The sequence below is a fragment of the Plecotus auritus genome (genome assembly GCF_963455305.1).
Source record: "Plecotus auritus genome assembly, chromosome: 7".
NCBI lineage: Eukaryota > Metazoa > Chordata > Mammalia > Chiroptera > Vespertilionidae > Plecotus > Plecotus auritus.
The window spans coordinates 75,993,257-76,017,505 of NC_137774.1; the positions used below are offsets into that span (position 1 = coordinate 75,993,257).

The window sequence follows — 24,249 nt, forward strand, 5'->3', positions numbered from 1 at the left end:
ATGAACCAGGCTGAGATCAGTTCCAGCTTAAATTCATCACCAATTTTCTGCAACCAAATTATGCTCTCAGCAGTTTTCTCAGGCCTGGAAAATTAGCATAATGTGTAGATTTTTCCATTTGGTTAAATTAAATCTTGCGTGATAGGTTAGGAGGGAAAATCTTTGAGCTAGATGGAGTTGAGGAATCACTATAAAATATTAACATTTTCTTTATTTTTAAATTGATGAGTAAGTGGGTCTTGATCTGGGGTAGGAGGCTAAAGGAAACCAGGGGCTAAGATAGGGTGTGGAGATAGCTGCAAGAGAATCACTGCCGAGTAGCAAGAGTGGGGTGCCCATAAGAGTGGGGTGCCCGCAAGGGTGGCCAGAAACTGTTGCATCTTCTTTAGATGTCATGAAGGAATTAGACTCAGGAAACTGCAAAGCCACACTCCCAACCATTCCACCACACTGCCTGCCATCTTCTGACTGAGCATCCTGAAAAAGTTCTTAATGGTAGCCCCTATGAACCTCAGTTCTTTTATCATAAAATGGGGACAAATAATAGAATATTTTTCTGGGTCACAGGTGATGCAATAAAATATCATACCTGCAAAGGGCTTAACAGAGAGCTAATTGTTCAATTAATGTTTATGAAGTGGCGACCAGGTGCTCTAGATGTTGACCATCATCATAATTATGGGGCAGGAAGGGCACTTACCTGTAGTGACTTATTTGGGATAGGTGCTAATAATAGTATTCCTTTTTTCCTAGATGAAGGGGCTGAAGCCCAGAGAGGTTAAGTAACATCCTCCAGGTCACACAGCTAGAAAGTGGTAGATCCGAAATCCCAACCCACATAGTTTGGTTCCAGAATCTGTAAATGTTTCCTGTTATTACTAGTAGTGATTTCCAACTCCTTATTCCTGGAACTAAAAACTAAAACTTTGAATGTGAAATATTGAGAGAGCATTTTATAGGATCTTATTTTTCTGCTCTCTGATAAGCCAACACCAATCCCCAAACCCGCCGGCTATATCCCCAGGGACTGGTTGATAGTAGATGCTCAATACATATATTTTGAATGACTGCTTAGAGAGCATGCGGCTTCCAGCCCAGTGAAACCCCTGTCCCTCTCCTTAGTCCTAGGTGTTTGCAAGTCTGCTTCAGTGACACTGCCATGGACCGAATGCTTGTGTCACCATCCCCCAAATTCATGTGGTGAAGCCCTAACCTCAAAGTGATGGTGTTTAGAGGTGCGGAGTTTGTGGAGTAATTAGGGTTAGATAAGGTAATGGGGGCAGGATTTCACGATGGGATTAGCAATCCTGTAAGAAGAAGAATGAAGAGAACCCATTCTCCCTCCACATGTGAGAACACAGTGAGAAGGTAGCAAGGCAGAAAGTGAGCTCTAACCAGGAACCGAATATGCAGACACCTTGATCTTGCACTTCCCAGCCTGCAGAACAGTGAGAAATAAATGGCTGTGGTTTAAGCCAGCCAGTCTATGATATGTTGTTATAGCAGCCAGAGCAGACTAATACAGACACCTTAGCAGTTCATCTCCTTCACTGATGTGTTAAACACGTGGCCCCTTGCATGCTCATCCTGTATATTTAAAGAGTAAAAAGTATAACCAAGGGATTTATCAGGGCTTCTCTGTCCCTCAGCCTTATTTCTGTCTGAGGAATCTTTGTCATTACAGCAGGGCATTGAATTCATTCGAGTGGAGGGAAATGGGATGTTTTCTTAAATCTGTGTCACCTGGCTGCGGAATCAGCCCCTTCGAGCGAGGAAGGAGGCATTAACATACATCCAAAGCTGTGTGATTAACTTATTTGTTTGCCTACTGAGCTAAAATGAAAAAGCAGGAAGCTGAGTGCATCTGCATGAGCCCCGTTTTGTAGTAAGATCTCGGGCAAACCGAGATGTGGGTTTTAATTCACATTCCCTGGGCTTACAGTTATTATTATTTTTCATGGAAAATAACTTTGCAAAATCTTGCTCCATTTTAAATAGAGAGTGTGCAATATTGTCTAATGCAGGGGATGAAGTTGATTTAGTATGCATGATTTGCTCCACCTCCCCCCACCCCTTTCTGTGGTTCTTTGTACACATTCAATATAGTTACATTTTTTGCTTAGAACATATATATTTTCCCCCTGAACTTTTCTCGATTGCTTTTTTATCAGGTTTACAAATCAAATCAAATAGGTATATTGCAGAGCTCTGTGATATTATTTTCTGAGCTTATAGTACAATGTATTGAATTATGCCGGTCCATGCTTCGCTCCTGCTATTCTCTGCAGATTGAGAGAGAGGGACTGTGGGCCCTGCAAATTCACTTGGCGCCCGGCATTACGGGCTAAATCAAGACCGCCATTCAGGCTGCAAGAAGAGACCGAGCAAGTGTTCGTTACACAAATCAATTTGGTCCAAAGTTCATCGCAGGGGTACTCAACCATCGCTCACATCGTATTGTCAGCTTAATCAAATAATGCCTCAAAGACACTCACAGCTTTTCTTGCGGAGAAAATCGGTGGAGAAGGGAGAAGCAGCTGGCACTTCAAAAGTACACTTTTTATTTATCACTAGTAAGGGCTTTGTGCATGTAGAGAATTAAGCCTGTGGGAGAGGGAAGATGCTGAATATTCAGTAGGCTGACGGGGGGAACTGTGCTACATTAGCATCGCTCCTTGGGTGTTGGGTGTTGATACCTGGATGGCAGAATTGAGGATGCTCATGGGCAAAAAAAGCTGGACCCAGAGAGGTTTCCTGGAATGCTGGGGTAAAGAGTTGCTGAGTCCCTACCATGTAGCTCCATGAAAGACTTCGAAAATGCATTCAGGCCTAGCCAGTGTGGCTTAGTGATTGAGCGTTGACCTATGAACCAGGAGGGCACAGTCTGATTCCTGGTTAGGGCACATGCCTAGGTTGTGGGCTTGATCCTAGTGTGGGGTGTGCAGGAGGCAACTAATAAATGATTCTCTCTCATCATTGATGTTTCTGTCTCTCTCCCTCTCCCTTCCTCTCTGAAATCAATAAAAACATATTTTTAAAAAGAAAATGCATTTAGTATAGTGTCTTTGGGATGGTCATATTCTAATAGGACAGGCAGATAAGTAAAGTGATAATTTTTAAAAATCTGTGGTTAATAAGGGTTCAACGGAGGTGAACACAGGATTCAAGGAGCTCCAAGGAGGCATCTGAAGCAGCCTGGTTTGGTTAATTTTTCGTTGGTTGATTGTAATAGGGCCCTATTCACAGAGCTTATTCTGGCTCAGCCCAGACCGAGAGCACAGGTAGTTAGAATGTCAGCGAATCTTATTCCTCTGTAAGAGAGCTTTGCACTTGCCTCCTAGAACTGGGCTGTTTGGGCCTCCCAGAGGTTTTTCACCTTGACCCTGAAAAGAGTCCAAGACATGGAGTTATATATCCTAGGTTCAATCCTGGCTCTGCCATCTTTTTGCTGTGTGACTTTGGACGGGTCACCTAACCTCTCTGAGCTTCAGCTTTCCAAATTGTTAAGGTAATTCAGTGGGATAAGGTATGAAAAATACCCAGCAAGATGCCTGGCTCGCAGAAAGACCTCAGCACAATTTTATTTTCAATTCCCTACCCCAGACCCCTTAGGTGGTTCCACACTGGGTTGATAAGCTGTCAGTGGGTGGTAGTATTCAGTATCAAATATTTCAATGCAGAGTAGGGGAGGGGAAAATGCCTTCCACAGCAGTGCGCTTATCCAGGGGTCCATGCCCATGCATCCTCCAGGGAGTTTGCAAACTTCCTGAAATCCTATGCAAAATTTAGGCGTATGTGCATTTCCCCCAGGGAGTTGTCCACAGCTTTCATAAAATCGTCAGGGTGTCCATGAGCACGGAAGTAGGTTCAGAAATTTATCTACAGCACCCTAGCTGGTTTGGCTCAATGGATAGAGCGTCAGCCTGCAGACTGAGGGGTCCCAAGATCGATTCCGGCCAAGGGTACATGCCCGGGTTGTGGGCTCGATCCCCAGTAGGGGGCGTGCAGGAGGCAGCCAATCAATGATTCTCATCATTGATGTTTCTATCTCTCTCTCTCCCTCTCCTTTCCTCTCTAAAATCAATAAAATACATTTTTTTTTTAAAGAAATTTATCTACAGGCGAAAGAGAAATACCGTCAATGACAATAATAGTAAGAATAACCGTAACAACAAGTTGCAGCTGCCACTGGTAGAACCAACCACATGGCAGGCCCGGCCCCATGCTGTATGTTTTCATTCTCACAATACCATGCAAGGAAGTTATATCCCACACTGATTCCATCATCATCATCATCGTCATTGTCATCATCATCATCATTACTTACTTACTTACTTTTAAGGTAGAGTTGACTCCCAAATAATCATATTCCTCATTTTGAAGCACCCTATCACCGTTGGCCAAGGGAAGACCTTTCCTTTCTTCCTTTTTCTTTCCTTTCTTCCCTTTTAAACCCATTCTCCACTCCCATCCCCCCAAGACACCACCGCTGTAAAGCGACAACGTCCATCAGAACTTTCTGAACTGATGAAAATGTTGCTCTGTACCTATGCTTTCTAATGAGGGCATGAGGGCGTGTGTTCACTTTCTGTCGCTGTTTCAACGAATTGCCACATCTTAGTGACTCACACAACGCAAGTGTGGTGCCTGACAGTTCCAGATGGCAGAGGTCTGGAAGAGCCTCCCCAGGGCGAGTCCAAGGTGTTTTCAGGCTTACATTTACCGCTGTAGCCTCTGCACAGGACCCCTTCCTTTGCGTTAATGGCTCCCAGAGGCCGTCCTCATGTTTTTTGCTTCAAGCTCCTCTGCTTCCTCCAATTTGGAAGCCAGCAAGGGTGGGTTGAGTCCTTCTCATGTCACATCTCTCCCACCCTTACTGCAGTCTCTCTCCCTCTTCCACTTGCCAAGACCGGGTGACTCCGTTGGCCCACTAGGTAATGCAGGATCAGCTCCCTACTTCAAGGGCAGTTGATTAACCACTAATGCCACCTGCAACCTGAATCCCCTTTGTCGTGCAGAGTAACACATGCCCAGATCCTGCAGATTAGGGCATTAACATTGCTAAGGGCCATTATTCTGCCAGCCACAAGCATCTTTTGAGCCCTTGACATATGGCTGGTGTGAATGTTTGATTTGATTCCACTTTAATTTAAATTTAAACACTGATACTTAATTCAGTTATGAGACACCTTTTAAGGTTTTAAGTATGTTGTGAAACATCTTGGAAATTTTATTGTCAATTTTTCAAAGCCTAAATACAGGTCAAATATTTCCAATGAAAATTTAATGTCCATATGGAGATGATGAGCCATAAGTGCAAGTTATATGCAAGATTTTGAGGACTTGGTCCAAAAACAAATAAAAAAAAGATGTAAATTATTGTTTATATTGATTACATATTGAAATAATATTTTTGATAAATTGATTCAAGTAAATATATTCTTTTTTAAAAATACTTTATTGATTTTTCACAGCGAGAAAGGGAGAGGGATATAGAGTTAGAAACATCGATGAGAGAGAAACATCGATCAGCTGCCTCCTGCACACCTCCCACTGGGGATATGCCCGCAACCAAGGTACATGCCCTTGACCAGAATTGAACCTGGGACCCTTCAGTCCACAGGCGGACGCTCTATCCATTGAGCCAAACCAGTTAGGGCTGATTCAAGTAAATATATTCTTAAAATTAACTCCACAGAGTTTCTTTTTACTATTTTAAAACATGGGTTCTAGAACTTTTTATTTTTTTATATCTTTATTTTTTCCTTTTTATTGAATTTATAAAGATGACACTAGTTAACAAAATTATACATGTTTCAGTTACACAATTCTACAACACATCATCTGTACACTGAATTGTGTGTTCACCACCCTAAGTCCAGTCTCTGCCCATCACCATTTATCTCTATGGCTTCTAGAAAATTTTAAATTGCAGATGTGGCTCCCTTTTTATTTTATTGGCTAGTGTTGCTCTCAAGTGTTGACCAACTATCCTTGAACTGTATCCAGTGCTGTGTTGTGACTACATGCGTTTTTAAATTTCATCATGTAGGGGAGAAAAAATAATTTTCTCTCTACCTTTTTAGGTTCTTACATGAGATCCCACCCCCACAAGTAACAGAAGTTTATTAAGATGCATACCTCCTCCATACATGGGAGTTACCCAGGAAAACTGAGCAATCCTCGAAATGGCCCAAACTACCACCTTAAACACAATCTCCAATTATAGACAAAAGATGTTGAGGGGTGGGCACCTATGGGAGGTTACGGGGAAAGCACCTTAAACAAGGGTAAGGCTGTTATGCAGACTTAAGTCAGGCTTTCTCCACTGATAGAAAGTTCTTGTGACTTAGGGTCATGCTCTCTTCTGGCCCAGGAGACACCGTTCCAAATTCAGATTCCCCTGATACATGTAAATGTCCTTCACTCTGCTTTCAGAGCTTCTCCTGTGTCTGCTGTTTCTCAAAAATAATCAGTTCAAAATAATCCTTACAGAGGTGTATTTCAGGGCAGCATAATTTGCTTTTCATCACCAAACATAATTTGACACAATTCTTGTTTTATTTCTAATCATTGCCCCTCCACCCCCACATTCAACACGGTACTTTCACATCTCTAATTTCTCTCTGAATTCTAATTTGTGCTGACAACTTGACCATGTGTTACTCCTTTATCCTTGTGACAGTCACCGACAGTGCTACCAGGAACCTGAACCACACACAGCTGTGTGATGGAAATCTTTTATCCTTGCTTGAGGAACCTGGAGCTCAGAGGGTTTAAGGAGCTAGGCTAGCAAGTGACGGAACTGGAGTGTAACTCAGAGATGCTTCCACTCCGGATACCTGGTGGGTCATCCCCAGCAGGTGGCACACAGGTGTACTCAGCATGTCTACACAGGCTGAGAGGAAGGACACTGTGGGGCGGGGCCAGGCCTGAAAGGCGCATACTTCTACACAACTATGCCTGTTCTCTCCAACAGTCATCCCTGGATTGGTCGATATCAAAATCCAATTTCACCAGGATTAGCCTGGGGATGCTCAGAGCTATTCATTGAATTAGGAACGATTATAGCAGAGGGAGCCCCAGGGTTCTTTATTAAGGTCTTTGCAGAAGCACTAAGTGATCTGCAGGAGATTAAAGCGCCAGTGGTGTTTTCTTAACATTTATAACCTACGCCGGTGTCTGGGGAGTTTGTTTATTAGGAACAATTCTGTGACACACATCCCGCCTCCTAATGGGGGCCTTTGAACTGGGCCAGAGCCCAAGCTGGCTTTGCTGTCGTGATGAGCTTATTCGGGAAACTCTGCCAAGTGCTGCCAGGAAACCCACCTCTGGAGGTTAATGGACTTCCCTTCCATGTAGGTTCCTGCAACCTTCCCTGCGTGATGGGCAGGCCGCATCTCAAGTCTCCCCATCCATCACCTCAGGAATAAAGAGCACAAGCTGGTGGTTATTGATACTCTTAAAAATAATAACGATCACCTGCCAGCATGGTTCAGTGGTTGCACGTCGACCTATGAACCAGGGGTCACGGTTCGATTCTTCGATTCCCAGTCAGGGCACATGCCCCATTGTGGGCCTGATCCCCAGCGTGGGGTGTGCAGGAGGCAGCTGATCAATGATTCTCTGTCATCAATGATGTTTCTATCTCTCTCTCCCTCTCCCTTCCTGTCTGAAATCAGTAAAAATATATTTTAAAAAATAATGATAATGCCCCCTGTTTATGGGTAGGACTTCAGTCCCAAAGCCTTTGATGCCATTACCCCACTCCAAATGGTCCCAGACAGATGAAACTTTACTTTATGCATATGCAAGAAGGCCTAGAGACATGAAGTCAGCAGTCTTGTAGCTCAGTCTGAGCAAAACCAAACCTATTTATTTACACCTCAGATATTTACATGAGAACTTACCATGTGCTCTAGGTCAGCGGATTCCATTGGTGCAATTTTGTCCGGTCCCCCCCTTCCCCCAAGGAATATTTGAACCTCAGAAGATATTTTTAGTTGTTCCAACTCAGGAGTATAGCATTGGCACTGTGGATGGAGGCCAGATGTTTCTGAAATCCTCCAGAGCACAGGACAGCCCCCATCAAAGAATCCAACAGCCCCCGGTGCTACCAGTTCCGTCCCTGAGACACTCTGCTCGGGGGGGTGGGGGGGGGGGCGGGCAGGGGAGGGGAAGGGAGTGAGGGTAAACAGTGGACATGCCCACTCTCGTGGAGTTCACCTTCTGATGGGAAGAAAGACACTGTACACTGTACAGATTCGCAGAAGCGTATGCCATGAAGGTAGGAAGGTGGGGAAAATCGGTGAGCTATGAGAGCCAACGGAGGTGCTGATGCAGCTGCCTCAGGTCACCAGGTCACGGGGCCAGAGGCGACCTCCAGTGGGGGATGTCTGAGCAGAGACTGGCCTCTGACCTTCTCATCTCCCAAACCTGCTTAGAGGAGCATTTCCAATTCAGTTGGGTCCCACTCGAGAGCCAAAATTGACTTCTAAAAGTCAGACACAGGTCAATCAGGAGTTCTTCCTTCAGCAATGACTTTTCACTGAGCCCTGACATGCAGCAGCCTTGGGGAAGGCACCTGGAAACCAGGGGGTCCCTGCCTTTCAGAAATACACATTCTACACCATTGGTCCCCTGAACAAGTTTCTTAGCTTTTTCACATTATGTTATTTTTATCCTTAGAAAGTTCACTCCGTTTCTTTGCCATAAGATTCAACAAGCTTCATAGGGAAGCTGTGATGACTTAACCCATCTGTGGGATGTGTGGTGCTGGGCTCAGGGAACCTACAGACACGCCCTGGTCCTTAGAGGGTGTTGATGGTTTGGGAGGCCCAGAAGGGGGGCAGGGGAGCCGGAGGTGGGGGGGGGGGGGTTGGGCGGCGATTCTCAGCCCAGCGTCCTTTCATCCAGGTGTGGAGAGGCAGTCTGCATTGCGAGCCTGGCCTGGTGAAGGGAAGACTCAGGCCTCCTGTCCACTTTGGGAACTCATTAAAGTGGCCAGTGTGACAGATGGGCGCCTGGGGCAGCGCGGGCAGGAACAGACATTCTCCTCTTCTCTCTTGGACCTGGTTTGAGGCCAACCCCTTGGACAGCCTCGTGCTGCCTGATGTGGTTTGAAGTACACTCACTCCTTGATAACAGCGACTCACTGTACATCCACTGGGGGCTTGTTTATAGGGGGCTAGCAGGTTTAATGGTGGCTTTAAAAAAGACGTCCGTGTCCTGGTTTAATAGTGGCTTTCAAAATATATGTCCGTGTCCTGGCCTTCATAAACCTGTGAATGTGACCTTATTTGGAAAAAGAGTCTTTGTAGATGTGATTAAGAATCTGGAGACAAGATCATTCTGGACTTAGGGAGAGCTCTAAATCTAGTGACCACTGTCCTTATAAGAAGAAAAAGGCAGAGGGAGAGTCAAGTCTCAGAAGCATGGAGGGAAGAATGCCATATGACCTTGAAGACAGACGTTGGTTGGAGAGATGCATTCAGGAGACACCAGAAGTCAGGAGAGGCAAGGAAGGATTCCCTCCTGGAGCCCCCGGAGGGACGTGGCCCAACAGCAACTTCTTTGTAGACTTCTGGCCCCACAACTTGAGAGAATAAATGTCTGTTGCTTTAAGCCAGCAAGTGTGTGGTCATTTTTTAGGAGACTAACAGAGGTTATGTGAGTATGTTTTCCCTGAAAGTTCTCAGGAAAAGGGACAGAGAAAGCTGACACCCAATATTCTCAATATGAGAGTCAGTAGGGCTCACTCCGCAGGTCCAGCCCTGAAATGTGAGGCTGTGTTGTGGCTGTTACTTTCATCTTGCATTTGGTCCTCACTGCAGTCTAGTCCTTTGTGTTAAAGCGCACTGTATAATTGGACATGCTCAGTCTGAAAAACATTTTTTTTTCCTGTTTTTCTTTTTCAACCTCTGGATTCCAACATCCTTTCAAGTCCATTCACCCACAATGTCTTTTATTTTTTTTACATGTTATCTTTTAAAATTACTATTAACACGCAGGTATTCCTACATAACAATGTTTGGGCATTTGTATATATGCGCACGCTACAAAATGATTAATTGAGCGTTGTATGTTTTTATCAAAGGAAACAACACAAAGATTTCTCCAAAGTCCTGTTTGACTAAAGATGATTAATTTTAATTTTCACATGAGCAGCGTAATGCCATTAATCATTTAACATGTTTAATCATAATCTCTGTAATTCCTAATTAGGTTTATTAAGCTGCAACATCCAGTGGTTATGCACAAATCCAAATCTAAGTTTCCTTCTTGGTAGGAGGTTATGGGAAGGAGCTCGTTGCAATTGGCATTCGGACAGCAACTTCTAACAGGAGGGAAAAAGTGGACAGGAAGTTTCAGTCTCAGCTGCCACCTCTGCAAACTTAACAGTACTAAGACACTTGACCCCTCCAAAAAGTGACAATCCCATGATTTAAGGACATGTGCATCTCGTGACATGTAACCAAATCTCACTACCAGAGAAAACACAGTTCCTGTTTTTGTTTGGGTATCAATATTTTTCTTGCATGATTGCTTGAAGGTGGCGAGGTGGATCGTTCACTCCTTCGTTCTTTGTTTATTCATACACTCATCTTCCATTCACCCCTGTAGTCAGTGAGTCAGCCAGCCATTACACAGGCATTTGTCATGTGTCTACCATGGCTCATGTGCTTGTCATGTCACCCTGCTATGATCCTTTTGTGGCTCCTCATAGCTTGTAGGGGCAAGTGTACATTCTTGCTCACAGGGTCATCCATGACCCAGCCCCTAACTGCCTTGGCAGTATGCTCTCCTATGCCTCCTTCATACTCGCCCCCTCTGGCCAGGGACAGTGAGGTCCACAGGTACCCTACTTCCTGAGTCTCTGCGTCTTTGCATAAGCTTTGCCGCCTGCTCTCACAGTGCCAGTGCTCTTCACCTCTTCTCTTAGACATCCCCCGCTTCAGATTAACCTGCAGAGCTGGCCAGCCTTGCAGAACCTCCAACAGTGCTGTGTGCCCCTGATTTAAGTTTACTCAGCCTTCTGGGATTCACTCTCATCCCAGCATTTAACAATGATATTACAGCTGACTCTTTCTAACTCATTATCTAGTTCTAAAATGAGAACTGCATTTTAAGACCAACTTCCATGTCTAGTGTATAGTAGTTGCTCAGTAAAGAGGTGTTTCATAAGCAAATGAGGACCTTTCTTCTTTATTTCCTGAGAGGGTCTCTTTACATCTCTCGTTGGACATTTTAAAAAAAAATCATCGTTCTAAAAAATGCATTACATTTTATTTATTGACTGTACACCATGAGCCAAGAACTCTGCCAAGCAGGCATAGGTTATTGTGTTCATTCTTCACGGAGCCATTTAAGGTATGCGGTATTATTACTGTTCATTTTCCAGACTAGAAAACTGTCACCATTCTCCTTCTTACTCCAAAAGCATACGCAAAATTGTTGTTGCCATCATAACATTGCACTTGGGAGTGGAAAAAGTCATCTGGTAGGGGGCTTTGGATATGAAACCAGCTTGCGAAGCAGTGTGCCAGTCACCGGGCGGTCTTGACTTCAAACTGCAACTCAGGATGTATAGGATGGAGAATAATGAAATAATAAATGAAATCTGCCAGTTAATACAAGAGTTGACAAGAAAGCCGCTAATTATGCTCACGTTATTTTGGCATATATCTATTTCACTTTGTAAAATTGTCTTTATTATTTTACAGCTGGCTGCCTGCATTGATAGTTTTTTTCTCAATTATATGCCGCTAAATTATGTATAAGTAGGTGAGAACGATTCCTTGCTCATAATTTGATGAGCTTCCATATAGGTTTTTCCATCTTGGCCTCAGAGAAGCAGGTAACTGATGTGGATGGCATCTACTGCCACCTGCAGGCAGTATATGCTAATTGCAGGGCAAGTATCTAAAAATGAAGCATCTCTGAAATGTTGAAACTGTAGGACTCAGAATATGGGCATGGCTACAATGATACCAAATGTTACTGTGACTTTCCTCCTAGTTCCTGCTTATATAAAGGTGTCATTGTATTAGCATGTGATCCAGGCTTTCATTTGGGAGGGATGAAATGGGAGGCAGATGAGTTATGCTAATAATGTGACATTGTCCACACCAACTTACTGCAACAGAAAGATCTGCAGTGATGGAGAGGTTCTTTATCTGCTTGCCCGATATGGAAGCCACTAGCCACATGTGTTGACTGAGCACTTGAAATGTGGCTAGTGTGAATGAGGAGGTGAATTTTATATTATATTTAATTTGTTTACATTTAAATCGTTATATGGGATAAACTATAATGGACAGCACTAGCCTACACAATCAAGAAATCAAAGTTCAGCCGTGGCCGGTTTGGCTTAGTGGATGGAGCGTCGGCCTGTGGACTGAGGGGTCCTGGGTTCAATTCCGGTCAAGGGCACATGCCCGGGTTGCAGGCTCGATCCCCAGTAGGGGGCATGCAGGAGGCAGCCGATTAATGGTTCTCTCTCATCATTGATGTTTCTATCTCTCCCTCTCCCTTCCTCTCTGAAATCAATAAAAATATATTTTTTTAAAAAAGAAACGAAAGTTCAGCCCTGACTGGTTTGGCTCAGTGGATAGAGCGTCAACCTGCAGACTGAAGGGTCCCAGGTTCCATTCCAGTCAAGGGCATATACCTTGGTTGCGGGCACATCCCCATTAGGGGGTGTGCAGGAGGCAGCTGATTGATGTTTCTCTCTCATGGATGTTTCTAACTCTCTATTCCTCTTCCTTCCTCTCTGTAAAAAAATCAATAAAATATATTTTTTTAAAAAGTTCAAACCATAAAATAACATAACTTAAGTCAATCAGATAGCTATTTGGACTGCAGAATACCAAATGGCCTTTTCAAATGTTTTAGTATATATAGTAATATTTTATCTGCACAACCTCAACAATTATGTAGGGTGTGTCCTAAGATTTGAACAGCCTTGAGTAAGGGATCCACCTTCCCCTACCTTTGTGAGTCCTATCCCCTTCCTGATGACATTTTTCTCTGACTGCTTATTAGAATTCCCCACCCAGCCCCCAGCACCAGCTAGCCCATTCCTTTGCTATATTTTCTTCTTGAGTGCTTTTCTCCTTTTGTCAGCTCCATATTTATTTATTTTTATTTATTTATTTTTGTTGTTAATCCTCACCCAAGGATATTTTCCCATTGATTTTTAAAGAGCGTGGAAAGGAGGGGGAGAGACACATAGAGAGAAACATTGATGTGAAAAAGCCACATCGATTGGTTGCCTTCCACACATGCCTGGACCAGGGCCAAGGATCCAGCCTGCAACTGAGGTACCTACCCCGGATGGAAATGAACCCTTGACTCTTCAGTCCTTGGTCCAATACTCTATCCCCTGAGCCAAACCAGCTCTGGCCCATATTTATTAATGCGGCAGTCTCCCCCCGCCCTGACGACTGGGGTTTTTGCTTTGCTCACTGTTAAACCCCACCTCCAGGTCCATGATGGGCACTCAGAGTTCAGTCAACTTTTGTTGCATGAATGAAAACCACCCAGCAGTTCCTTCCTGCCTTTATTCCTTTGCTCTGGCATTTTCCTACCATGTAGGGGATGCAAAAGCATTCTGGGAAAGAGCATTGGGATCCACTCAGAGCCTCTTTGCTTTGCTCTCATTCTTTTAGCAGACAGATGACGCAGCGCCGACGGATGGCCAGCCCCAGACACAACCTTCTGAAAATACAGAAAACAAGTCCCAGCCCAAGCGCCTGCACGTCTCCAACATCCCCTTCCGCTTTCGCGACCCGGACCTCCGACAAATGTTTGGCGTAAGTACTGCCTTTCTCCCCTGCGGGGCCTGCGCTGGGCCAGAGCCCGGCCCTCCATGTAAGTTCTTGCTATTTATAATACGAGGTGAGACATTTAAAAGGGAGGATTTTAGGTCCTATTTTGTGGGTGTATGGTGGTTAGGCTCTCTCTATGATTTTAGTATAAATTTCTTTGCCTATTCCACCATGTTTCCATTTTGCCAAATGGTCCCTTTCTAATTAGTAACTGAAATATCAAATGGAAAATTAACTCTCAGATAATACACTGCTGAAATAAGCCCATTGGTGATCCCAAACTGAGGGGCCCGGACCCCATGTCATGGCTAAAATAAACATCATGTTTCATCTTGCTTCTTCTCTAGAAGGCAGTTGCCAGATTGTCATGACGCGTTCAAGCACACCTTACCCTTTCCCAGGCACTGTGCATTTAGAGGTCTGATGCAGCTGTAGAGAATAATTAGTTCTAAAGCTTCGTTAAAAGAAAAAAACAGAACAAAAGCTAGAGACTTCTCAGCCTGACTTACATCCTGCAGTGTACACCCTCCTGGAACCCGTGCAGAGGTTCCTATTGTGGTGATGTATGCGCCAATGACAGCGTGGCCCCACACCACCATGGTGAAATGCAGAGACAGAAGTCACGCCCACCCAGAGAAAAGAAATGATAGGGCTGCTTCCTCATGGGGCATCATGACCCGGACAGTATTTCTGCACAATATCTGCCCTGTCCACCTTGGGAATGGATGAGCTTGGCATTTCCTTGGGCTCAGTTTTGCCAAAAGGCTTGTATACTATTCATGTTTGCAAACGTAGTCAGTTTATTTATCTGTGACATCCCAGCGTTGGTGGGAAGTATCTGTGGATTCAGTGAACAGAACGACATTCTTAACGTTTGACTGAGAGCAAAGGTTGGCTGCCTGGAAATTCTTCTTTAGGGGTTTTTGGATGCACACAAATATGACAAAAGGAATAAGAAATAGCCCAACTTGAATGCCTAGTTCTGGGCAAAGTAGCTTTCATTGGCCGTGTGAAAAGGGAGCTCTGGCTCATGGCCCTGCGACTGTGGGGTTTGCGTGCACCTTTTATTCCTTGAACATGCACGATGTTTATCAAGTGCGCATCTGACACAAACGCGGACCAGGCATCCTAACATTGAAGACGCCCAGACTTGAAACCTGACATTTCAGAGGAAAAGGTCAGCTCCTGCACTTTCATCTCTCTCATTTGGTAATAACCTTGAGTTGAGCCCTCTCTAACTGTTGCAGAGCAGAGATACCCTCGGGCACTTTCGGGTCAAAGATGACTTTGAAAAGTGCAGAGCATTCAAAGTGAAAGTGGAGGTTAAGTGTGTAAAGCAGCCAGGCCAGGTCTGAGTGACGGGAAGCCAGAGGCATCAGATTCCTTTTGCCACAGCAGGTGAGGAAGCCATCTTGTGCTTCAGCCCATCTTTGCTCATCAGGTGTCACTGGGATGTTGGCTTTGAACTCAGTCCTCTGGATGCCCATCCGGTGCTCCCACATGGGGTCGCTCATTGCAGCACACCCCAGTTCCCACCCCCGAGGGTGCTCTTCACTCCCTGGTCTTCTGGGTTATCGTGAAAGTTCCTGGAGAGCGACACTGCTAAGTTGGAGAGGCATTCACAATACCCACAGCTAGAACTCCCGAAGAAGGGATCCTGTGTGTGTGACTATATGAACCTCTTACTCTTACAGGGGTAGTAGGGCAGGTGGCACGGAGCAAAGTCTTGGTGTATTCATTTATTAACTTATAAGGCAAAAGATCCATTGTACTACCAGTTGTCAAACCTGATGGAAATCGACTGGTTTCATAGCCACTTTTTGTAAAAGTCAAAATTGTCAAGCAACTAGCAAGATGTCAATCTGACAGGATGATAGATACACTTACTATTTATGCATTAAGAAAACACAGCGTACATTCAGTGATATTAAAATGTGTTTTGTTTATCACAAACAGCATCTGTGTCCATTTAGTAAAGTAGGCAAGATTTTTGTGATGGGTTTCATCCATAAAAAATTATTGGGTACATGTGGATTCTGGGACTCTGCTGCAAATCTGTGAGGCCTCCTTGTTTTATAACCATCATTCTGCAGAAATGGAATTTTAACACTAAAAAAAACCCAACAACAACAAAAACGCCTATCTTTCCTAGCCAAATGCTGGTGTTGGCAAACCTATTCTGGTTATCTGATACATTTAGTGGCATGAATCCCTTCGGAAGGCATCTGTAAACATTCTGATTGGCTTCCAATTTTAACCCCTGTTTGGTAGTTCCAGGTCAGATGGACATGAGATACCTTTTCTCCTTTTGGTGGAATATTCTGCCTTTGTCCCTTCACTTTGGCAGGAGCTACAGTACCTGTGATGATGGGGGAAAACTCTCACAGGGCCCCTGAGCTTTTCTCCTTTGTCTCTTTCCTCAATGTGGCCAGGGGAGTTTCAAACTCAAAACAAAGACAAAATTCACAACAAGACAAAAAAGCAGCTTCCTTTCTCAAACCGCCGAAAACCTGGCAATGTTCATATCAACTTCCTAATTCAGTCCTGAAGTTTGCAACCTCTGTGGGCTTAATGGTTACCACAAGTGCCTCGCGGTTTTTTATTATTTTTAATTTGTGGCTCCAGTGCCTCCTTATTGCCATTCTGGTTATCTTTTCTTCCACATGCACTTCATATTCTGCACTTTCTCCTCTTTCGGAGGCATGTGTTTCCGTGTTTGTCATGAACTCTTCTAGCTCATTATAGATTTCCTGTTCCATTTAAGATGGAGCATTCCTGGGCCTAGCTGCTATGTGGCCACATTATCCAAAGTAGAAGTCTTTTTAAAGCACCAAAAGGGGTGTGAGTGAATGGCTTGAATATGTGATCAAGACTTCACTTCTGAATGTTTCGCTGGAAGGAATGTTGGTCCTGGCCTGGCTCCATTCTTCTTGAGCTCTGTCCTCATGTCAGACATCATTCATGAGCTGGTATGTCCTTTACATTGAGTTCTTGATGATCCCATTAAAGGAATGTATGGATTTCCACAGATTAATTATAATATCTTGCTCCTGAATATGAAACTTAATTTAACCTATATTCAAATGTTAAGCATTTCTGGGTTTGGGAAGAGAGAAGTAGTTATAATCTATCCAGATCATGGATACAACTCATTCCATTGTAGAATTATTTTCAGAAACAGCTGCTCAGTGAGTTCAGGTTTCAAATTTGCACAGGACCCTTGATGTCACAGCCTTGCTTTTGTTATCAAAAGACAGACTCACTTGGGCATGCACACTATCTACGGAAGTCTCTCTCTATGGTCAGCAAAAAGCAGATCCCCTGACTTTCAGAGCATGCAAAAGAAGCTTTCGTGATCAGCTCTGCAGTAATAACATAGAGCAAGAGAGATGGTTGCACTTCCATTGTTAACAGGAATTCCACCCACTGTGATATTATAAGTAGTGAAGCTGATTTCTTGGACATGGCATGGTGCCTCCTAGGTCTGCATTCTAAGCATGAAGCTGACCCCAAGAAAATTCAGAGGTTGTCTTTCCTTAGCCTCTCTGTACATTCTTTGAACTAACCTTTACTTTCATGTTTCATGCTGTATCCATTGACCATCTTGCACAGTTTTTCAGAGAAATATTATTTGATCTGAGAATGTCTACAAATGCCTGCGACAGATTTGCCCACGTGCATGCCTATAAGCGCCTGGATTTCCTTCTGGATGCAGCCATCCAGACACCTTGTGTGGATTCTGAGACGTTGTTGAACGCCACCCAACATTGGTGTTGAGCAAACAAATGCTAGTTATGTCTGCGAATGAGTAGTGTCTGTTTAAACTGAAAATGTGCCAGCTGTGTTTACATCATTAGTACCAACTTCCCAATTAAACTGTTGATACTATAAATATAGTACACAACTGTCTCAGCCGTGGGGCTGAGATCAGCATTCTTCTCAAGGCTCGTTGCCTTGGCTTTGAGAATCATCAGCCCAAGGGTAGCAGCCAAAGAGCAAACAGTTGAGACCATTTCGGGGCATATGGTATCATCGTTTTATCTGGGGAGAGACACGTGCTAAGAGTACTTCCCTTTGGTGCTTTCTCCATGAGATCTTATTTTAAGGAAGTGTTTTTGTGTTGACTGCTGAGAGAATGTTCTGTAGGTGACCTTTGCTTCATAGTTAGGGAAGAAGTTCTTTTCAAGCTTCCCTGTCCATCAATGCGAGTGCTTTCGGGCCCTTATGTCCGAAATACATAAAATAGCATCTGTGTGGACTGACTTTTCTAAGTTTAATATCAAAGTTACTGCTTCTGAGGTGTTCACCCAGCTGGAGGATTGCTTAACTATGAGATTAAGTTCACCTTTCAATGGCAAACCCTTCACTTCCAAATCTGAAAGTTTTCTTTTTCTGTTTTTAGTGATTTTCTTTGCCCAAATCTAGGGCACTCAGAATGCTCTGTAGAAGAGTATTCTCTTGACCGAAAGACTGAGCGTCCAGAAATGGCAGGGTGAGTTAGCTGCATGCTTCTTGGTGTTTCCATTGTACGGGCAGACCTCATTTATTGCACTTCACCACATTGTGCTTTGCAGATAGGGCATTGTTTTTACAAATTGAAGGTCAGACCCTCCACCAGCAAAGCAATTACGACTTGCAGAAGGCTCAGATGATAGCATTTTTTAGCCAATAAAATATTTTTAATTAAGATATGTACATTTCTTAGACATAACACTATTGCACACTTAATAGGCTACAGTATAGTGTAAACATAACTGTTATATGCACTGGGAAACACAAAAATTTGTGTGACTTGTGTTATTGCTATATTTGCTTAATTGCCGAGGTCTGGAACTGAACCTGTTCATGCTAGCATCCTTCCATCTCCTCTCTTAGTTGAGCCTTGTCTTCTTGATGTCTTCCTGTCCTTCTATCCTTTGGGAAGTAGAGAAGCACTTGTGTTCAACAAGAAAAATTCCACTCTATGATGTCCTTCCTGGGTACATATTCTGAGCATTGGGCATATTTCAAAGACACCGGATGACATAGCTTTGGGTTTCTTTTTCTCGTAGTAAGAACTATTTTTATTTCAAGGTTTTGAGCTATTTATATTTATACTAGAAGCCCAGTGCATGAAATTCATGTATGGGGGTGGTCCCTCAGCCCAACCTGCATCCTCTCCTATCCGGGAGCCCTCAGGGGATGTCATACTGACAGCTTAGTCTACAGTCTGGCCTCCCTCTGCAGGAGGGCCTACTGGGCTGATCAGGGGAAGGCGCCACCCCCATCACCCCGCTGCCGGTGCCACTGCCAGCTGCTGCAGCCACCAAGGTGTTTTCATCAACATGGACTCTAGTCCCTTCACCATGAAAAAATGACAACTTTCTTTAGGCATTTTCAAGATGTCTCTTTCATAGGATATGACATTTCTTTCTTTCTTTTTTTTTAATCCTCACCTGAGGATAATTTTCCATTGATTTTTAGAGAGTGTGGAAGAGAGAGGGAAAGACAGAGAGAAACATCAATGTGAGAGGGACACTTCCATTGGTTGCTTCCTGCATGATCCCTGACCTGGGCCCCAGCCAGGGAGGAGCCTGCAACCTAGGTATATGCCCTTGACCAGAATTGAACCCGGACCCTGCAGTCGGCAGGCCGAGGCTCTGTCCACTGAGCCAAACTGGCTAGGGCAGGATATGACATTTCTTAGCAGCTCCAGCAGCAGACCTTAGTTTTTTCCTCCAGGAGTGAGGTGGAAAAACCCTAGATCACCTTCTTGGATTCTTATTACCCAAGTTACCAAGAACAGTTGGTGTGAGTGGCCTATGGGGAGCTTAGCCAATGAGCAGTCAGAAAAGGTGCTTTCTCTGCAGCTCATGCGCAAAGGCGGGACTGCCGGCTTGCGCGGCTAGCAGGCCCTGTTCTCTGCAATCCCATGCCATCCGTGGCTTGCCTCACCACACACGCAATCATCTCCTGCCCACCTGCAAGCACAGCCTCCTCCTGAGCAGTTGTGACGTTATGGCGTCCTGGCTAATTTGCATATTACCTCTTTTTATATAGATAGATAGATAGATAGATAGATAGATAGATAGAGGAGTAGCCTAAAGTATGCATATGTTTTTCTGTCTTTCCAAGTAAGGTAGGATAGTTTGTATGTTTCAGTGGACAGCCTTTGTATGTTCCAAATTTTTTTTTTCTTGACACTCGCCCTCAGGGCCTCCCAGCATCCTCTGACGGATGCTCCTGGTCAGGCAGGTTGTCCTCAATAATCTGTGTTCAGATTGTTCCTTCCCTGTCTTACTCCTCCCTCTGAACCACTCTGTCCCTTGCTGCATAGAGGCTGCTCCATGCTTTCCACCCAGGGGAGAGACAGAATGCAGAGTCTCCTACGGCAATAAATAATGCAATAAAAATTGAGGCTGCAGAAGCAAATGGAACAATAGGAAAGCTCAAAATAAAGGAAAAAGAGATGGAAACATGACTTTATGGTCTCCTGTTTATTTTTTAATAACATGAACATTCGCTCTCCTTCTGCATCAGGGTAAAATTTCCATCTTCTTTTTCCCTGGGCCATGTCGCCTACTTGTATGCCACCCTTTCCTACCTGCTCTCAAAAGTCGCTCACTCTGCCAAAACCGGTTTGGCTCAGTGGATAGAGTGTCGGCCTATGGACTGAAGGGTCCCGGGTTCGATTCCGGTCAAGGGCATGTACCTTGGTTGCGGGCACATCCCCAGTGGGGGGTGTGCAGGAGGCAGCTGATCGATGTTTCTCTCTCATCGATGTTTCTAGCTCTCTATCCCTCTCCCTTCCTCTCTGTAAAATGTCAATAAAATATATTTAAAAAAAAAAAAAAAAAAGTCGCTCACTCGACTTCATGTGAGTGAAGAAAACTGACAGGATTCCAAGGTCAAGGAAAAGGATTTTGGATTATCAGATGCTTCTGGTATCAGGGTGCACATTCCTTTATCTCTTTAAAGTGTGAATCAAGAATTGCTTGACATCTTTCTCATGAGGACTGCCAGATTTAGCAAATAAAAGAAAATACAAGATATGCTAGTTGAATTTGAAGTTTAGATAACAAATATTGTATTAAGAATAAGTGTATCCCCAGTATTATTATTTTCAGGGCATAATTATTCTTGAAGATTTGAAATTTAAATCTATGTAGGCATCTGTATTATGCACAACTGTCCAATTTATTTGTCATCTGAAGTTGTGTTCCTAGACTTGAATACGTGGAATCGCCTTCACTTTTTATAGAGCACATTCATGCTAATTGTCTAATATATGTTTGTTTGTTTAACAACACTGAGAATCATCTGGAGAGAAGTACATTTTAGCCCGAGGTCTAATCACAACTGTGCTGGTGTGTGGATCCTGACGGGCATCCAGATAGTGGATCTTGCTTTTATCTATTTGTACTTTACTTGTCTTACATGGCCTGGCTGTTTTATGCGGGCTTGTGACCAAAATCCTCAACCTCATATTCTATTTGGACATTTTACTACCCAAATCCCACTTCATCAGGGTTTTTCTCCAGTGATTAGTGGAGTGGCCTAGAAGGGTCGGCAGATACATTAGCCATGTTTAATCTTTGCTGCTCAGTGCCTGGGAAAGCAATCCTGCACACATAAAGAAAGGAAAATAGAAATAACCTCTTGATTACCCATTTTGTACCAGGCCCCTACTCTGCTCTCTCACTCTGTGGGGTATGGCATAACATGGAAATAACATGTGTGGTTGTTTTTTCTCTTGGTTCAAGGGCACTGTTTAATGACAGCACAAAATAAAATGTAATATCCTTGTATATTAAAAGAGAACAGACGATTCTGACTTGGGGTACCATTACCAATGTGCATAATATGATTTCCTTCATTTTTCTCACTGCTTATAAAATATTTCTATTTCTTTGCAGCAATTTGGTAAAATCTTAGATGTTGAAATTATTTTTAATGAGCGAGGCTCCAAGGTAAGCAACTTAATTCACTTTAGAATTGTTTAGCTTATTGTAAAACGCTTGTTATGAATAATGGGAAACAACTGCACTGTTTTAATCAGCACGTGGTGAAAATACCCTTCAGGGGGCATTCCCTTCGAGACCACTTCCGGTTTCCAAAATCGTGGGAAATGCATTGGGTTCAGTTTTAAATATAGAAGGGGGTCATTTAGAACTGCTGTTTTAGATCTACCTATCTATTTATAGATCAAGTTTCCAGAGGAAAATTACCAATGCTTAAAAAAATAATGTTGTTGCTACATTTTTTGTTTTTCAGTGATAATTATGTTCTTTATATTAAAAAGTGAGTTGATAGTCTCATGAGCAGGTAAATATGTGATTATTCTGTATTAATAAAGTGCAGTTATTTTCCTGGGTTGTAGGGGAGAAAAAGTCATATACACCAACCTTTTGAATCTAGCTTTCTTCATTAGTGTGTTTACTAGTTCACATTTTGCAATTTGCCACTGCTTTGATTTTGTTTTTTCTAGGAAACCAAATTTTAAGTTGATTTTCCTAGAGCACACAGTATTCGTAAATGTCTGTGGTTATCTAAGTAGGCTCCAGCACTTTCAAAGTGGAAATACGTTGGGATAGAAAAATAAAGGCCAAATTCTTCCAAAGCATCCTCTGTTCAGCCATCACCTACATGTGGTCCCCCAGCCGGACGGCACCTCAGCATCACCTGGGAGCTTACAAGAAATGCAAATTCTTGGGCTCCAAACCCGATCTAGTGAGTCAGAAACTCCTAACGCAGGGCCCAGCCTTCTGTGCTTTAATAAACCTTCCAGACCTATTATTAAAGTCACAAACACGGAGTGTTCTTGTTTTAGGCAAATGCCAATGCCTCCTCTGAACTCGCAGCGCCCTCTGCCCACTGGTGTTTTGTGGGTGCGAAAATGTCCTCCTTCCACCTGCACCCACAGGGTACTCAGGAACCCCGTCAGAATCTCCTGCAGGAAAACAGTGCCCTCAGCATAGCAGCAGAGACTGAGGGGTAACGGGAAGATGCGGTAAGAGCTGTGCATTGACCTCAGCAGCCACACAGGAAACACTTGCAATAACTGAGCTGTTTCCGGAGAAACCACCCACAGGGCCTCAGGGAGCTTAAGCTCCCTTCTCCTCCCCTCCTCTGACTGGGAAAGTGGGGATTAACAGAACGTGCTTACAATTGACAATAACTAAGTATGTCAACAGCCCAAGTGCCCATCAGTAGACACGTGGATAAAAAAGCCGTGGTACATTTATACACATGGACTACCATGCAGCAGTGAAAAAGAAGGATCTCTTACCCCTTGAGATGGCATGGAGGGGCCTGGAGAGTATTACGCTAAGTGAAATAAGCCAGTCAGAGAAAGACAAGTATCACATGATCTCACTCATATGTGGAGTCTAATGAACAAAATAAACTGATGCACAAAATAGATCCAGAGGCAGAAGCAGAGAACAGACTGTGGAATCTCAGAGAGAAGGCAGGGAAAGGTGGGTAGGTGGGAGGAGATCAACCAAAGAACTTGTATGCATATATACATAACCCATGGACACAGAGAATGGAGTGGTGAAGGCTTGGTGTGGGGTGTGGGGGAAGGCCAGTAGGAGTCAAGGGGGGGAGGTGCAGGGAGCATATGTAATACTTTCAACAATAAAGATTTAGTTTTTAAAGAAGTCATATTAAAAGAAAAAAAAACAGAGACAAAGTGCTCACCAGGTACAGAGAGATACTGATTTTAGCCCCATCACTCCCTTACACAGGCAATTTGGGACAAGTCAGTATGCAGGGAGGGCTACTCAGAGGAATGGGTTTACCTAAGGTAGCAACGCCAGTCTCTTGGGACCAGGAACCACATCTTCCCCACCAAGTGAAAATTTGAATTTATCATCCCATGGACAGCCTGTACCCCTCGCTCCTGAGTAGATTTAGTATTAACTGAATAGGATAATGCCAATGGCATTGAGGGAAGAAAATTCCAGTGTCCTCTTCTCCACAGCCAAAACGATGTTGTGAGTTGCCAGATGAGTCAGATAAATCAATCCATTAGAGTCTCTATAATGTTCTGCTAGTTCAGGGACCTTACCACTCTGTCATTTCAGACCTTTTGCCGTCATTCTTGTAATGTGTCGGCAGTTTGACCTCTAGGCTCGGGGACAGAGAAGTTAGCTCTCTTTCTGCTTCTCGTATGGAAGTCATCACAGGGACTACGTCTACCCCTGCAAAGCCAAGTGCATGAATAGAAAAATGAGCCCAGTCTCATCATTTTCACTCAAGATTGAGGTATTCTGGGCAAAGCTACAGGAGAGGACCTGAAATGTTGGCCAACTTCCTTCTCATCTAAGCCTGTAGCTCCACTATTTTTAAAGGTGTGTTTTTTAAAAATTTCTATTTAATTTATACTTTGTTTGGTAACTTTTGCCAGTGGGAGAAAGCTATTTAATTCCTTTCCAGA

At 43.7% G+C, this 24,249-nt stretch overlaps 1 protein-coding gene across 46 annotated transcripts in view; it reads left to right on the forward strand.

Annotated features, from left to right (window-relative positions):
* Positions 1-24,249, forward strand: part of RBFOX1 (RNA binding fox-1 homolog 1) — a 2,122,525-nt gene that overhangs the window by 1,974,546 nt on the left and 123,730 nt on the right. For all 46 annotated transcript variants that reach the window (XM_080678210.1, XM_080678241.1, XM_080678221.1 and 43 more), the window contains 2 exons: positions 13,671-13,814; positions 21,725-21,778. In XM_080678210.1, coding sequence (XP_080534336.1) covers positions 13,671-13,814; positions 21,725-21,778 — 198 coding nt within the window. The remainder of the gene's footprint in view (positions 1-13,670; positions 13,815-21,724; positions 21,779-24,249) is intronic.